The following is an 18,490-nucleotide window of genomic DNA, read 5'->3' as shown; positions in this document are numbered from 1 at the left end:
GGATATTGGATGGCCATGATCCAGGGCTTTGCAAAGCCTGTAGTTCAGATTTTGAGTCAGTGATCACAACAATCTGTGTTGCCCTCAAATTTCCATCGCCGAGTTGAGAGGCAATGACATTTAAGGCTTAACCCACTGCCATGGTCTCCGCATCAAAACTAGAAACACTAACACACGGTCCAAAGATTTTTACTTAGTAAGAGCCAAGAAAGTCGATGTAGGCTTTATAGCCTGCTCTTCCAGAATCTATCGATGCCGACCCATCAGTATATGCAAAAATAGCACCGGGCTTAAAGGCATTAGTGGTCTCCAGTGCTAGAATTTGAAGGTTGTTAGATGAACGACTTAGCTTAGTGACTGTCGCAGTTATCTATGTAACTGTATAGTAGAATTATTTCTCTAATTGATAGTGCGGCGTTGATCACTATATTGATGACGTCATTACACTATTAATTTTCCTGTGTAGACTAGAGGACTGAGCTTTTGTTGATTGTCACAACTTCTAGCGACGTAAAGTTAGGTGTGTGTGTGTGATTTGCGTCATTTATCGTCTAGTACAGTCTCTCCATTGTTTTGTACGTTGGTACAGATAGACGTGTTTTGAGAGCTCTTGAATTTCTCCTTGGTTTTTGTTATTGGATAGCCTTAGCATTTGCCTTGGACATTTTCTTGTTGGATTATCTTGACCCCTGTTTAGGGTGAGTTTTATTTTTCATTGTATAGTTTTCTATTTGAATTCGTTCGTATTTGTAAGTCTATAATTAGACTAGATATAGATGATTAGAAGAATCCTTTTCTTTTATCTTCTATAGGGTTTTAGCGTCAAGACTAAGTTTTAGTCGTAGTCTCAAGTGAGGACTCTATTTCAAGTATTAGCGTCAAGTCTAAATAGTGATCTTAGCTTGGTTTCAAGTCTATGTGTTAGACTCTGTGTCAAGTCTCAGTGTCAAGACTTGGTTTTCCAGTCTCAGTTCTATATTGAGAGTACAACTTTAGGTCTACAGTCTACAGGACTGAGGTCTTTCTCTCAGTTGGTCGTCTGGTGTGCACGTTGGTTTTTACATGAGTCTGAGGTTCAAGATTCCCGACTGCGGGTTGCATTGGTCAGACCTGATGGTGTAGTATCAACTATGAACTTCTATTTTGGAATTGTCGTCAGTGGACAGTAGCTGATCTAGAGGCTAGATCTACATATATTATCAGTTGTTGTTTTGGGATTGAAGGTCTATGTGATCCATTGAACTACCTATTACTGTTAAGGTAATAAATTATGTATTTCATAATTATTTGCATATTCTAAAGATATTAACTGGATCAGATTATATTACATATTATTACATAATGATATTTCATACTATTATTATCATTCATCATGGATCAGTCATTTTGTAAATATATCACAAGAATAAATTGTATTGTTATTTACATCATACACTTAGTTTATTAGTTTATCTACAACTATATGTGCATGATGTGCTTGTCAGGCTGAACTTGAGCCAAAATATTATAAGTTCAGAACATAATAACAATAATACAAATTGAAATAATATTTAATATTAATAAATATTCGTATTTGAAATATATAATAATAATTTCATAAATAAAAGAACACAGGAACCTGACAGTGACATTAGGGTCTACTAGTTTCAAGCGTATGTCTGGTTTTGTTGGGCGACACAAAGGGGGAAGGGGATGAAAACGTTGAATGTTTTGTCGGTTGGTGGAGAGGCCAGCTTTATCAGATAGTCTAGTGGAATGATGCATAAAAGACTGCATCTGGATACGTCTTCTGCATTTCCAACTATCCACTAATTTTCTAGATGGGAGGTATTCGTCGAGCCTTTTATACCGCTCAAAGCAGGTCAGTACTGACCTTTCTCTCCTAAGGTTTAGTGGGCCTTCATTAGCCGTTGCATCAGAACTTTGAATGGACTAAAATATTATGATGTCCGATTTTCACTATCTTTTCTAGTTGACGAGATCTAAACGGGACGGACAGAGGGACAGACATTTCACGCAAAAACTAACAGCGTCTTTTCCCCTTACGGGGGTCGCTAAAAATGCATATCTCAATGTTAGAACATTGCATTAGTTGAATTTTTATTCCTCTTCCAGTATAGTAATTTTTATTTTAAAAAAATTTAAAAAGACTTTAAAAAGAGACTCATATCAATTGTTTCTGAAATGTTATATTTTAATTACTCTTATAATAGATAACAGTTAATAGACTTAAAAAATCTTATGCAAGAAAAATCTACGCTTAGTCATCCAAAATTCATTCCTGAGTACAAGCACGTATTACAATTAACTGATTAATAATGAAAATAAATGACTATCATAGCATTGTTCCTCATTTAAAACAATAAAGTAGCAACAAATACGATGGAGTGAAAAAAAGTGTACAAGTTTGTTTCTTTCAGAAAATCAAAAAATTTGGTAAAAATTTAAATTAAGCTGCACTACAGCTTACATTCAACTTAATTATAGAAAGAATGTATGCGATTTTAAAGAAGAAAAATAACTACATATTCTTTGTGATTTTGTTTATCTTATCTTATAAAATACATATATTCCAGATGTGTCGCAAGGTCAATCTAGTCATATACATAATGTGTAGTTTTTTTTTCTAAGAAAGTTTGTCCTCAGTTTAATGTCCCTCACCGCATAACGCCTCGAGCGGTCCGCTCCATCCGCCCATTGCTAGCTACGCCTCTGCTCTCTTTGTAATTTCTTTCAAGTTCTGCTATTAAATAAAATGTTTCGATGCTTCAAATGTGACAATTTATACGTTAGGACTCCTCAAGTAAGAACAAGTTAAACAAAGTAGTCATAGAGGACAGGAAACAGGAAGCCACGTCGTTGGCTTAAGTATTATGAATTGTCGTCTGCATGATGTTGGCTGCTATTCCACATTACTCGGTTGAGTTGGTGACAAGTAAGTTCTTGAAGTCTTGTTTTATTAGATAGTGTTTCATTGTTTAGAATTAGACTATATCGCTAGGTTCCAATAGTTATTATATTATAATAAAAATAATATATATATTATATATCTATTTTGAACTTATTATAATTATTAAACCAGAATTTTCCTCGTAAGGAAAACGAGCTTGTTATTCTTTGCTTGGCGATATATATATATATATATATATATATATATATATATATATATATATATATATATATATATATATATATATATATATATATATATATATATATAAATATATATATAAAGTACTTTCGATGTAAGGGATCCACGGACGGCCCAGCTATTTATTGCAGAGATAAGGTTACTGACAGACAGTTTGGTGTTGAGGATTCTTTTTACTCTTTGCTTATATATACAAAGAAAGTCTCTATTTAATTATTATTTTTTTTTTGGGGGGGGGGTTATTTTGGCATTCTGGTTTATTCCAAGATATTTATAAAGAGAGGCAGAGTTCAATTCCTTGATGCCTTCAAATGCAATGTTGGTGTAGTCTGCCTTGCCCTTTGAATGCTTATCATACCACACTTATCAAGGCCAAAAAACATAAAGATCTCGTCAGTGAAGCTATTTAATGTTGTAATGAAGGTGTATAACTTTTGTTCGGTTACTGCATATAGCTTTAAATCATCCATGTATAATGGGTATACACACTTTTAGTAAATTAAGTGTCTACCCTAAAACCGTTTGTAGTGCCATGGAGTAATTTAGATTTATGATAGGCAGAACCAGACCACAGATAGAGAGTCACCTTAGTATATAAATCTTCTTATGTGGACAGAGGCTAGTTTATCACCATTAAGGTGCAGATTTATGTTTCAATTTAGAAATGGGAAACGAACCGAGCTCAAACGAAACAATTAGACTCGAACCTCATTTACGACCTAACCGGACCCAAACTTATAAAACTGATCGGAACGAACCGAACCGAACAAACTGTCCTTTATTTGACAACAAGCTGAATCAAAGATTTTGAAATATTTTTTAATAAGATTTAACAGGCGAAAGGTGTGGCGTATTTCGACTCAAAGATGAGCCTCTAGATTCAGTGCTTGAACTTGGTGTCCCATCAAAGCAGTGGGATCTTCAGAAGTTGTATTTGAATAAACTTCCTACATCCCATGAATTAGTGCAAATATTCTACTCAAGTGGGATGAGCGGTGTATGAGTGGTAAAGCGCTTGGATTGCGATCCGAGATATCCTAGGTTCGAATCCTGGTGTAGACTGATAATTTTAATTTCGGGATCTAAAGGTCGCCTCTAAATCGACCAAGCTCTAATGGGTACCTGACGTTAATTGGGGAAAGTAAAGGCGATTAGTCGTTGTAATGGTTAAATGACACCCTCGTTAACCGTGGACCACATAAATAGATGACCTTTACATCATCTGCTCTATAGATCGTAGGGTCTGAAAGGGATTTACAAAAAATTATATCCATTTTCTAATAAAAGTGCTTTATTTTTTTATGTAATTTTATTTTAATCTTTTCTGTTATGTGGCCCACGACACGAGTGTTTAAAATTAAAATGGTCCACCTGCCAAGTAAGATTGTACATCTCTGTTTTATCTAATTAATAATAAACATTATTACATGAACCTAATTTTGTTATTATCTAATTTTATAACATCAAACCGAAACCGAATCCTAACTTTAGACCTGAGCGAACCGAACCCAAACTAAAATCGTCATGGAGAGGAACCGAACCCTAACTTAAATGTGACCGAACCGAACCCGAACTTAAAGGTTGGGTTCGATTCGCATCTTTGATTCGATTATCCATACAGACTCTCAATAGTGTTTTTACTCTTGGGTTGATTCTTTGAATTTCCAGGGTTTTAAAAAGCGAATCATGCGGAACTGAATTAATATTTTTTTATAGTCGATGTAGCACACGTGTACGTTTCTTTTTCATCTATAAGCTTGGTGCAATATAATACCATCTATAGTATAATACCATCTATAGTATAATATTACCTAGAGTATAATATTACCTAGAGTATAATACCATCTAGAGTATAATACCATCTATAGTATAATATTACCTAGAGTATAATACCATCTAGAGTATAATACCATCTATAGTATAATATTATCTAGAGTATAATACCATCTATAGTATAATACCATCTAGAGTATAATACCATCTATAGTATAATACCATCTATATTATAATATTATCTAGAGTATAATACCATCTAGAGTATAATACCATCTATAGTATAATATTACCTAAAGTATAATACCATCTAGAGTATAATACCATCTATAGTATAATACCATCTATAGTATAATATTATCTAGAGTATAATACCTTCTATAGTAAAATATTTTCTAGAGTATAATACCATCTAGAGTATAATACCATCTATGGTATAATACCATCTTTAGTATAATATTATCTAGAGTATAATACCATCTAGAGTATAATACCATCTATAGTATAATACAATCTATAGTATAATACCATCTATAGTATAATGCCATCTAAAGTATAATACCATCTATAGTATAATACTATCTATAGTATAATACCATCTATAGTATAATTCCATATATAGTATAATACAATCTATAGTATAATACCATCTATAGAATAATATCACCTATAGTATAATACCATCTATAGTATAATAACATTTATAGTATAATAACATTTAGTATAATACCATCTATAGGTTACCATCCATAGTATAATACCATCCATAGTATAATATCATCTATAGTATAATACCATCTATAGGTTAATACCATATATAGTATAATACATAGTATAATACCATCTATAGTATAATACCATCTATAGTATAATAATAACATCTATAGTATAATACCATCTATAGTACAATATCATCTATAGTATAATACCATCTATAGGTTAATACCATCTAAAGTATAATATCATCTATAGTATAATACCATCTATAGTATAATAAGTTAATAACATCTATAGTATAATACCATCTATAATATAATACCATCTATAATATAATACCATCTATAGTATAATACCATCTATAGTATAATACCATCTATAATATAATACCATCTATAGTATAATACCACCTATAGTATAATACCATCTATAGTATAATACTTTCTATAGTATAATATCATCTATAGTTAGCTATAATTTACAGCCGATCGACTCTTCAATGAAACTTTGTTGTTCCGCTGCTAGTATTTTGGGGGGAGAGTAAAATGTATACATTATTCTTTTTGTTAGTGAAGTTAATAGTTTATACACAACTGACAGACAAGTGATAGGGCGATAGTTCGATGGTTGATTCGGATCACCTATTTTGGAGAGTAGAGATGTTCTCCCTTGAGTGAGTTCTATCAGCATAGAACATGGCTCTGGTATTAGCTCGTTAAAACGTAATGTTAGTGGTACATATATGGCTGTTAAGTTTTTTCTGCGAAAAGTTGTCTATGTTGTCCGGCCAAAGAGCAGTCCAGTTTTGAGTTTCTGATATTGCCGCTGAGACTTTCTCAGCTGTGAAATCCTCATCAGGCATTTCTGGTTGTTTGTAGTTTGGGTTCCAGTCAGCCTGCGCGTTATAGAAGCGCTGCCCAATAGTCGATGAACGCGCCATACTTATTGCTATCAATGATTTGAATTTTGTCTACATCATTAACAGTTAGTTTTCGGAAGAACTGTTTTCTCTTGTGTTGAAATAAAACATTATGCTCCTTCCTTTTGGTGGTTTTGTTGAAGTGCTTTAACTTAGCTCCCTTTAGTTTAACTTTGTGTCTCAGTGTATCTTTCAAACATAAGAGTTGTGTGTGGCTGTCACAGTCCGTCAGTTTAATTCCAGTTATTATTATTAGAGATACTTAAAAACAAAGTATAGTGTTCACATCCTGCGCGTATTTCTTCTGTTGGCAGCTATACAGTACAAGCCACTATTTGAACATCCGTATTGCTAAGCACTTTAGAACAACAAGGTGCTAAACAAAGCCTTGCAAATTGTCCTACTTCAAACCAAGTCAAGTGAAACACAAGTGGTCCATTATTTCCTGAATTGTTTGTCTCTTTATTTCGGTTTTGCTCTTTAACTACTTTTCGATATACGTTTATGTCAAGAGCAGAGGTCATTCACATTTTTTTCACCCATTGGCCCCAATTGAAATAACTAAACAAATGCATAACATACAAATTGAACAAGAAAAATATAAGGATGTTTTTGTAAAAATAACAAAAAAAAACATATTTAGTGAATGAAGAGCGCAGTTCAATTTCTACACTCTCTCAATATCCCAATCGTTATCTTCCCTTTTTCTATTTAATACATAATTCATTTGATTTACGTGTTTTCAACGAAAGTGAAAAAAAAATCAACGTTTCAACTTGATCCAAGAATAGGAATAGGAAGAAATAGCATCTACCTACTTGTATTTTGTCCTAGACAGACAACAAAATGTTTTGCTTATATAGAACGCAGTGAGAGTATCTTAGTGTATTTCTGTTCGGTTTACTGTGAGTATAGCAACCTGGCAACACAAGAATCTATAAATAAAAATATAACCCATTAGTTAATTAACTATTGGTAAAAAAATTACTTAAGTGTTATCTCTAACAAGGGAAGGAAATAGTACTTGACTAAAGTAGTGGTTTAAGCTGAAGTAGTCCCCTTTTTAAGGGAAATAAATATTCATTGACTGAAGTGGTTGTATAAGATGAATTCGTCCTCTTTGCAGATCGTCGTCATAGCCTTATTAAAAATTTAGTTACCTGACTGATCCAAACGAATTGATACACTTGATATAACTTATAAGCTTTGTTGATTTTTTAAGTATTGTATTTATATTTTGTTTGTTACCTGTTTGGTTTTTGTAACGCTGAACACTTTCCGTAATGTTTGTTATGGTTTCAGTATCAAACCAGATAGTTTTTTTTTTTATTTTATTTTTAACCATGTAGATTTTGACGAAATGTCTTTGGCATCTGAAGTAGACCTTCTATTTTATTACTTCTGTAATAAATAATGAGAGATTATATATACCTCCTCCATCGTGGTCGAAGACTATCACATTTCTCATTTCCTATGAACTCGAGGATGGCTGTGAAGTTCAATCCTCACTTTAAAAAGCCAGACACAAACATGACATGTGTAAGTTGATTCGACTGCAGATAGGTCTGGGCTTCTTCTATCAGCTATATGTTGGCGCTCCTTGACTCGTATTTTGAGATTCCGACACTTACGGCTTCACGCTATGAGGGGCCATCGAGAACTAGGATTTCCTAGCCATAAATGTCAATATATATATATATATATATATATATATATATATATATATATATATATATATATATATATATATATATATATATATATATATATATATATGTCAGAGCGCTTGATGGTGTCTTTGTAGAGCTTGTGTGGACATATCCCTTCCTGGGAGCGCTTTTCTTCATACAGCCTCATAAAGAAGTCGTTTGGGAAGACAATTATGGTTAGATCTAGTTGGAAAAGTATTATAAATCTAAGAGCTACTAAATCTAAAAATCCATCAAATTCTTACAGTAATCATCAGCCATATAACTCTAAATTTAGACTTTTTGATAGAGCTAGGGTCAGAATTTAAGTACCCAATCGCTTGGATATTATTTTAAATAACGTTTTTTTTTTTGTTTTTTTTCCCCACACTTTAATTGTAATAATTCAACTACATAAAAGTTGAAATGGAATTTATAACATCGATTCCAAGATGATTTTTTAAACTTGATTAAACAATTGGTGTTTGAAAGCATCAAAGGGGCCTTTAAAATAGTTTCGTACAAAATTGAAAAATCAAAGAAGACTCATATTTTATGTGTAACCTTTTGTTCATGTCTCTTGTAAACATGTTTATATGGCCTAGATCCATGAAATAGTAATACGTTCATAGAGTTGTGCAACTTTATTTTTTGAGTGTCTTCAGTTTGCTACTTTACACGTGTTAGCTTTCTTGTTAGTTTCCAATGAACATTTATGCCAATTTTTATGAAAATTGGTCAAACGGTTTTGATTTTCATTAGAGACATCTTTACAATACATTACAATACATACATACTAACATACACACAAACGCCTTATTTTCTGCTTATATTATTGACGTGAATCTTAGTTTACTTATGTTATTGAATATGGCCTTACTCATAATATTGAATAATTATCTAATTGATTTAATAGTTTTCTAAACGGCCAATTTCTTATTGAAAGCCTAAACAATTAAATCTTACTCTTTTAGTTATATGGTGTATTTTTATAAAAAAAAACTGCTTGCATAGTTGATTTTAAAAATTAAATTTTTCGCTCTCAGATAAGTAAAACAACTAACTGTGACATCAGAACCTTGAAAAACTAACGCTAAAACTAACCGCATTAAGAACCTCTACTCAACTCAAAGATGAATTTTGGATGACTGGGCGCAATTGCACTAAATGTACCTAAGATTTTTCTCACATAATAGTATTGGAAGATTTTAAGTCTAATAACCAATAACTATTATTAGAAAAATTCTAACATTACAGAAACGATTGATATCAGTTTTTAAAAAAAAAATATTCCATATAAGTACATAAATGTATCCTACGTCTTTTTATAAAAGATTTTACAAAAATTACTATATTGGAAGAGGAATAAAAATGTAACTTATGCGAGTTTCTGACATATATATATATTTTTTTTTTTTGGTATTTTTAGAATATTCATGTATTAATACTAAAACCAACTTTTATTATTTGCACAAAAAGACTTCAATCCAAAGCTAGTGAACGAGTTTCAATCGTCAAAGCAGAAAAAAAATGTTTTTCATCCTCTCAATTTTCATATCTTTTGGTAAGTAAAACTTTACAAAATAATTTATAATTATGTATACAATATTAAAAGTCAAATTTTCTATAATGAAGAAAATGTCTTTAATATTTTTGAGAGAAAAGTCAACTTTTACTTCTTGAGATCTGAAGACATTATTGACTTTTTCTCTGTAAGTCAAAATTTAAAACAAATATAAACAAGAAAAAAAAAAAATTTTAAAAAAAGCGTACATAGTTACACAGTTTAGTTTAGTTTGTGCATGTAATTAAATTTGTAATAGATCTAAACAATTCTACACTAACAATAATACATTTTGTGCGAATTGAAACGTTTTCTTGAACATATCCGCATTCTACCGAAGGGCATCCTCTAAGCAGAGCTTGTGGAGGGAATCAGACCCATAGGCCTACAAAGACTAAACCATAGAGATGTCTTTAAGAGAGATTGTAGTACTGGAAACATCGCTGAAAGTATTTAGAAGCAAATAGCACAAGATCCGATTGCACGAAGACATATTTTAGCGTGCTGGAACAAATCTCTCTTCATAAGCACAAACTGACAAACTTTACAGCTCTAGAAATGGCTTGATTAGTCAAAGCAGATTAACTAAGGTTGACTCTTACAAGACATTCCTTACGGTGATATAAGAGAACGCAGGAGAGCAGCAGGCTGCCAACTCTTAAGGTACATAAGAGTTTGTAATCATGACATGAAGCGCTTCCAAAACTGACAAAAACAGTTGGGAAACTAGGCACTGGATAGATCCTGATGGAAAACAAGCATTAAGGAAGGATCCTGAATTTCAGATAGCGTAGAAAGAAGGTGAAAGTGTTACAGCGTCTGGTGATTACAGAAGTCCAACCTGTCACCGCATTTGTGTATCCATGATTGAACTATTTAGTCACATGAGAAGTTGCAAAGGGAAAAGATAGTCACACGAGACGTAAAATATCACAGACATATATATATATATATATTATGGGTGAATGCAATGCTGCACTTGACTACGCAGACCCAGTTGCGACCTGCATATTTTCCGCACCTCATACAGATAAAGCCTTTGTCTGTGAGTTTTCTATCCGCCTTCTGTGCCTGTCTTTAATAAGGTCTTTCCTTTGTGTCTATGTGTCCCGCAGCTTTTGTGAGAGATCTCCAACTGTCTCTTTCTATTTCCTCTGTGTCAGTGAGGGCGAAATGTCGCGTGAGTTGATCTTTATAGGAGGGAGGGGGACACCTTTGTTACACCGTTCTTCTTTAACTTCCCCAAAGAGGATCGTCTTTGGCATAGGGTCGTCTTCCATGTGAGATAAAGTTCGGCCCAGCGCAGCTTTCGAAAAGTAATTAGTGCATATAACAAAACATAATTATTTGTATTTTTTATAACATTTTCCCCCTTTGCAGCACTGCTCATGGCTAAAACAAAAACAGCTGTGTATTAAGAATTTAAAATCTTCCGATTCTGAAACATTTTCATCCTCTAGTGAACATTAATCCTTAATTATTTCTTCAACATGGAACTGTTAAAATGTGTCTGACTCTGTTGAATGAAAGTAAATGTATGTACAAATCTGAAACATTTTCAGTATTTGAATAAATCCAATTCAATTATCTTTTGATGACACATTCGGCTTAATTTTGAAGGTAAATTTTTACAATAAAATAAAATAATTATTTTTTTCAGGTTGCGTTTGGTTATTTCCATTGAACGATTGTCAATCAAGAAGTAACGATATTTTGTTTATCATTGACTGTCGAAAAGAAGTGAAAGAACAAATAGAGTTTCTACAAACAGCTACAGATTATATTTTCAAAGAAAGACTAGGCGAGAAAAATCACACATTCATGACATTTTCGACAACTGGGTTGATTGAGACAAATATATTAAGCGATATACAAAATGTGACTATGACTTGTGATAAATCATTTACAATCAATGACGTATTTAATGTTTCTAGAATTTGGTTCACGTCTAGACCTAGACCTTTGGTAGTAATGATTCTTATATCTACATCTTTGACTTCATATTTCAGTGATGTAGGAAACATTTTTAAAACGCAAAGGAGAGACACGAACGTTGACAGATTTTTTGTATTGTCAACAGGAGACGAGAACTTACAAAATACTAATTTAAATTTTATGCACGTTTCTCTTACTTTTCATGACGTAAATATTGTTCAAGTATTTGCTAAAATTTGTAACCTGGGGTGTTTAAAATATCCATCAACTTTTACTACAGGCAGTGCAATGACGTCTTATTATCATATTGCTGATTATTTCAATATGAGCCATGATCAAAGTGTCCAGTATTGTGCCAAGCAGGCTAATAGTTATTTAATTTCAATAGAGTCAACTGGAGAAATGAATTTTTTATGGAATCTAGTAAACGAGTTTATTAAAGGAAAAGACTTAAACATCAAGCGTTTACCTGTGGGAATAAAAAAAATCAAAACTGAATTATTTTGGCTCTCAGATAATCCATTTTTATTTTTCAATAATATTTACAATTCAATTGCTGTCGAATGCACATTTTTTAATTTTTCAAGTCTGATTAATGATGAGTTGATTGAAATGAATATTGAAAATATTATGGACTTCGTGTTTACAGATAAATGTTCTGAAGTAGTTAGACCTTCATTAGTCATCTGTGAATGTCATGAATTTATAAACAATCAAAACCTAACTAGAGATTTACTAGCTTCAGTAAATTTAGATAGCAACATAGTAGAAAATAATTCTTATTCAATTTTGATGGCTATTATTTTCTTACTTTATAATGACGATAAACAAATATTTAAAGACATTTCTAGTGTAGTTCAGAAAATTGAATGTGTTAAAGGTTTTTCACCTGAAAACGATTATTTAAAATATTACGGCTGTAGCGAGAAATTTCATGATAACTTTATCCAGAAAGAAAGTAAAAACTTTTTTTCTATTTTACAAGCCACTAAATATAATCATTTCATTCTACAACGTTTTAATATATCTGATTGTACAAACGCAAGTAAAGGTCAACAAGGTAAAAACTTTAGTTCTTTTTTTGAACTGAACATTAATAAACAGGTTGACTTGATTTGTGCAAAGGAAACTAACAAAACCGACTTTTTATTTCCAGCATTCAAGTGTAACCTGGAACCGAATAAAATAGTTCACAAATGTATTAAAAGTAAAACATTCCATAAATATTTCATTAATTCTATATGCGAAGATAACTCACACTTACAAAACTGCGAAAATTTTATTTGTCCTAAAGGATTTATTAAATGTCCAAAGTCTTTTTGTATTTACACAACGTATCTCGCTGATGGCATTCGAGACTGTCCGTTTGGTGAAGATGAATTCAAGTTTAACGATCTTGTACCTGTAGGGATCGGTAAGGTTTCATTCAAGGTAGAAGAAAACTGTATTGATCCTTTCAACGATTTAAATTATAAATTAATAGCCCTATTCCTTAAGGGTTTAACTTTTCTATGTGATCCACCATGTCCAAAAAATTATTTCTGTGTTTCTAACAGAGTTCAAAAAAACAAAACAGATAACATTGAGTTTTTTATTACATTTAAAGCAGGGATATATAACAATTCCAGATTAATTGTCTCCAGTGATTTTTTTGTGTCAATGTCTCCTATTGTTCAGATTGTTGCCTTTTATGGATCTTTTTGCAAGATATCAAACTATGACTACTCCTTTCAATATTGGAAATTTTCAAAGCTTATTTTATTAGATTTGAGTTATAATGAGTTAATCAGTAGTAATGATTTGAGATTAGTACAAGCTTTAAGCAATTTGAAAGTGTTGAATTTTTCTCACAATGAAAATTTAACGATAGATCAAAATTTTGTTTTTCCGACATCCTTAGAAATTATTGATTTATCAAATACAAAAACATCATCACTAAAATTGAATGTCTTTGAAAATGTAAGTTTTCTAAAACACTTAAATCTAAGTCATACTTTAGTTTCTATGTTTCAAGATCTGGGAATACCGGAATACTTTACACTAGAAACTTTATACATAGAGAATGTTGAGATGACAAATATTCAAAAAAATTTTTTCCGAGGTCTTACTATAAAGTCTGAGTTACGAGCTAGTGATTATAAACTTTGTTGTCCACAAATATTAAATCCAAATATTTCAGCAGACAAATGTCATGCACCTGTAGATGCCATCTCTTCATGTAAACATCTTGTTGGTGACATTCTAAAGAGAATTACCATCTGGACCGTAAGTGTTGTAACTTTAATTGGAAATGGTATTGTGCTGGTTTATAGAATTGGATGGAACAGAGAGATATTTAAAAAAGCTCATGGACTGTTTGTATCTGGTCTGGCTGTTTCAGATTTTATTATGGGCCTGTATTTACTATTAATAGCTTCAGTAGATATTCAATATGAAGATATTTATGTATTAGAAGATGTCAAATGGAGACATAGTGCTTTGTGTAAATTTGCAGGATTTCTGTCAACAGTCTCAAGTGAAACTTCGACATTTTTTATTTGTCTGATAACAATAGATCGATTCTTGAAAATTACGTATCCATTCGGTCAACACAAATTTACAAAAATCGGAAAAATTTTATCTTTTACATTGGTTTGGTTCTTTGGTTTTCTATTGGCTCTAATTCCTATTACATCTACTGAATTGAATATTTATTCTTCTAATGGTTTGTGTTCAGCTATGCCTTTGGGATTTAGAAAACATAATGGCTGGGTTTTTTCTTTTATTGTGTTCGTGATTTTTAATTTTATCCTGTTTCTTTTTATAGCAATTGGTCAAATTTTAATTTTTGTTAACATTGTCAACGTTAGAAAAAATGTGAATAGCATGCAAATCAATGGCAGTAGAAGGAATAATGATTTAAATATAGCTAAAAAACTAGCTTTTGTTGCACTGACAGATTTTATGTGCTGGTTTCCTGTTGGAATACTTGGATTTCTTTCATTAAATGGTCACATCTTTGATCGTGAAGTTTACGCCTGGATCGCAGTTTTTGTAATGCCTGTCAATTCTGCTCTTAATCCAATTATTTACACAGTTCCTATCATTCTTAACAACTGTCTAATGCAAATTAGGCTTTAAAAACGTTTTATTACATTGTCTTAGCATTAACAGATTTAGAAAAAAAAATCTTGTAATGTTTGTTGGGAATAAATCTAAATTTAATTTCTGATAGGAACTAAAATCAATACAATTTTATATTGTGTAATATTGTGTGCGCATTTACAAATGTGTATATTAATATATAATCTCTCCCATTTTATTTTTAAAATTTGAATTTTAATTTAAACTTATTAAAATTTGTGTTGTACTTTGTATATGTTTTTTTTTTATAAAATTAAGAGATAAGTTTGGTAATGCACAAATTGTAAGACAAATTTCCTTACGGATAATAAAGATTATTATTATTATTATTATTATTATTATTATAAAAACTTGTACCCAATAAGTAAGTATTGAAGGCAACCTGTGTAATAATAGGTTAATTAAACATAAAAAAGACATAGAAATCAAACTTTATATCCAATTTTTAGGTCTCAATCTAGACATATTACAGATTCATTGAAAATATGTGGCTTTAGAACTAAGAGAGTCTGTGCTGCCAAAACATATGTTAACTGTCTTCTTTAGAGTACATATTTTTGTTTATCTCTTTATGATATTAGTAACGCTTTCAGATATTAAGAGATATTAAGAGATTAAGAGAAAATAATTAGATTTTTATTTTTATTACCAGTAAAACACGTTGTAAGCTAACCGAGTTTGAACCTAATAATTTTTTGTCAAAATAGGAAGAGCATTTTACATGTCGAGGCAAACATCTGTATTAATCATCAATGTAGGCCTCCTTCAGCCATAGAACGACCATGGTACATCCTATAGGACATTTTTGTTCATGTGTTTGTGGGGCCCTATGTCTAGAGAGGCATTCTTGTCCACATGTCACGCAGGTTAAGGTTGCATTGACTTAGGTGGTAGAGGATCAGTAAGGTAGCTTAATGTATAATTCAACAAATTATTACTACTTTTGTTAAAACCATTATAAAGATCAATCATTTATGAAAACATATATTGATGTGTATCTACATTGAAAGTTGTCATTGTTCTATTATAATTAATGTAGCACATGTTAACATTATATTACGTATTTCGAGTATATTTTATTTGCTAAAACATATTGCTGACGTGTATATATAAATATACATATTTGTCTGCATCGCTTGAATTTAATCTTCCTTGACCACGTACATGACGTTTGTTTTTTTTGTTGTTTCTTTTTCAAAACCTTAACAACCCATTCTTAAGACACGACCACAATTGACCACTTTGACCACTTGTTAGGGATTTGGGAAAAAACGTGTATCCAATTCGTTCCCAGTAAATTGCTGCTGCTGAATGTGGCGGCGGCTGTTGAGTAACGAAATTTAATAAGGCACAACTTTGTTTTAAAAGAAATGCCTCCTCCCCTTTTTGTTTGCGCTTTGACTCAGAAGACTCAAAATAACGCCTGGACATTTTCATCAAAATGAAGCAACAATGGTCTTCAAACATACAGACTAATAAGTGAATACGTTGAGTAAGAGTAGAGATATAAAGCTCTGATGTGTTTGACATTTGATCCATGTTTGTCAATTGTTTTTCTAAAAAATTTGTTTAGGTCCTTAGCGAAGCCTTCACCCATCAGAGGCTCTAGGCGGCTGCTTAGTTTAGACGTACCTAAGGGTGGCCTTAGGAATAATTTAGTTTTGCGTTTAAATACCTTATTTATTATAAATTATCAACACTGAGAATGTACATCATATTAACTTTCGTGTACGATTTTTAAGTATTTTAAAGCATAATTATTCATAATATGTTATGATGTAGCCATATCTATTACGTATTTTAATATTTAAACATTTTAAACAGATTTTTTATGACCTTCCCTGTATGCATTAGCAAACATAACCATATGTATTTATATAAAAATGTGAGATTTGTTAATGATTTTATTTATGGGTTTTAGACATTTTGTGATTGTAACAATTTCTAGTGAAATGTCTGCTAATGTTTGTGCATATTTTTTTACTAGCATAATTACATTTTGTAATTTCATATTAATCATATAATTGATAATTATTTTTATTTTCTATAATGTATAGAATAAATTTCTCTGTATTCGTTATAATAACTTAAGTCGAATGTTTATTTTTAACTATATTGTGCTTTTTTTTCTGATGCATGCTAGAATTAAAGTATTCATTGATTAAGCTTTTTTTTAGATGTTTATCATGTGTATGTTGTTTTTTTGTATTTTGGTCCCGGTTCATTGACTCACCCAGTGCGTCATAATAATAATAAACGAATTGAAGTTGAATATCAAGCTTTATGTTCCACTTCCTGATTCCTAAATTTTAAATTACAGTTTTATAAAGCATAAAGTAAATGATAATCGTTACATTTTTCCAAAACATAAATTAAATAGATACTTTTTCACAGCATGAGAGGCAGTGTAGAGGTGGAGGGGGGCGGGGGGAATCAAAGCAGATACTAAACAAAAGACACCATATCATAGCTAACTTTCCAAACAGAAAGACTAAAGACTGCAGTGTTTCTACTAACAGAATAACACCTGGAGGTGGGCTTAAGACATTATTCTACTGTTAAACTTACTCTCGGTTGGTCCGCTACGTCCCCTTGGATTGAACCCTCGCGAGTGCTTCAAAAAGCACCATACACAAATAAATTTTCAAAAAATAAACATTCAGACATCATGTTTGGAACATTTTTTATTGTCATAAATAAAATACTGCATGAAAATTAACTGGATTTATGTTTTATTTGTTATTATTTCTGCTTTCTTGTCAAATACTAAATGAGTCAGCTAAAAATTAATTCAGATCTGGCTGCCAACTCCTTCAAAAACATTAACGACTGGTAAGGGTTAAATTAGATTAAAACAGGTCTCCCTGATGTTCTGAGAGCATTGAGCTTAAAGAGTTAAGTTTACAAAAATAATATCCTTTGCCTCCGATTATTTCGAGGAGTAAAAACGAGATCTTTAAATACATTTATACACAGGTAGAAAAATCAGTGTCTGGTATTTTGCGCGTATAATACACATGATCTAGAAGTTGTTTTTGTTTAAATCTCAGCCTCCCACTGATAGTGCCACTCGAGGTTGGTAGAAGAGGCCATCTTTGATAGCAAACGATGTCTTTATATTTCTCTACCACGGAGAAGTTCACATAATGAAATCTAACATTTTCTTTCACTTATTTTTACAATAAATTATCTCTGGTGCTAAATCTAAAATGTTAGCACAGAAATTATAGAAATTCAAATTCAATTTATTCTCCATCATCAAGCCAAATAGTTGTAGAATTAATTGCACATTTAACACAGTTCCTTTATCTACTTTAGTCAGTGAGGTAGTAAACATTAGAGGGCCCTGAAGAACTATTAAAATGAATACAAGGTTACAAAGATAGTCTATGTGGAAACACAAACTCAAAATAGGTCCCGAAGTGGTCATCTCAAGCAGATAAAAAGTCAGGTATCGATATTTTCAATATCAGAAAGTATGAGCTACAACCACTGCAGTATCACCGATACTATTTTATTTTGTATTGCCATAAAGCTAAAAGTGCGAAAGGGGCTAGGAATAGTGATATACAAATAATTGATATATCACAAGATAGGAAGATTTATCAATTGGTGAGCTA

The 18,490-nt window shown here is 31.6% G+C and overlaps 1 protein-coding gene and 1 long non-coding RNA gene across 3 annotated transcripts in view; one reads left to right on the top strand and one right to left on the bottom strand.

The window, feature by feature from the left end:
- LOC129926910 (uncharacterized) overlaps positions 1-18,490 on the bottom strand; it is a 41,486-nt gene that overhangs the window by 9,123 nt on the left and 13,873 nt on the right. The window contains exon 3 of one of the 2 annotated variants that reach the window (XR_008778609.1): positions 7,379-7,495. This is a non-coding gene — a long non-coding RNA (uncharacterized LOC129926910). The remainder of the gene's footprint in view (positions 1-7,378; positions 7,496-18,490) is intronic. The other variant, XR_008778610.1, reaches the window with a different exon arrangement.
- On the top strand, positions 2,800-17,571 carry LOC129926909 (uncharacterized). Its single transcript, XM_056033503.1, has 3 exons — positions 2,800-2,935; positions 9,728-9,812; positions 11,473-17,571. The coding sequence occupies exons 2-3, from the start codon at positions 9,779-9,781 to the stop codon at positions 14,865-14,867; spliced, it is 3,429 nt and encodes a 1,142-aa protein (XP_055889478.1). The 5' UTR covers positions 2,800-2,935; positions 9,728-9,778; the 3' UTR covers positions 14,868-17,571.

Source organism: Biomphalaria glabrata, chromosome 6 (genome assembly GCF_947242115.1).
Source record: "Biomphalaria glabrata chromosome 6, xgBioGlab47.1, whole genome shotgun sequence".
NCBI lineage: Eukaryota > Metazoa > Mollusca > Gastropoda > Planorbidae > Biomphalaria > Biomphalaria glabrata.
The sequence above is the reverse complement of the archived record's forward strand: the minus strand, read 5'-3'. Positions and strand labels throughout refer to the sequence as shown.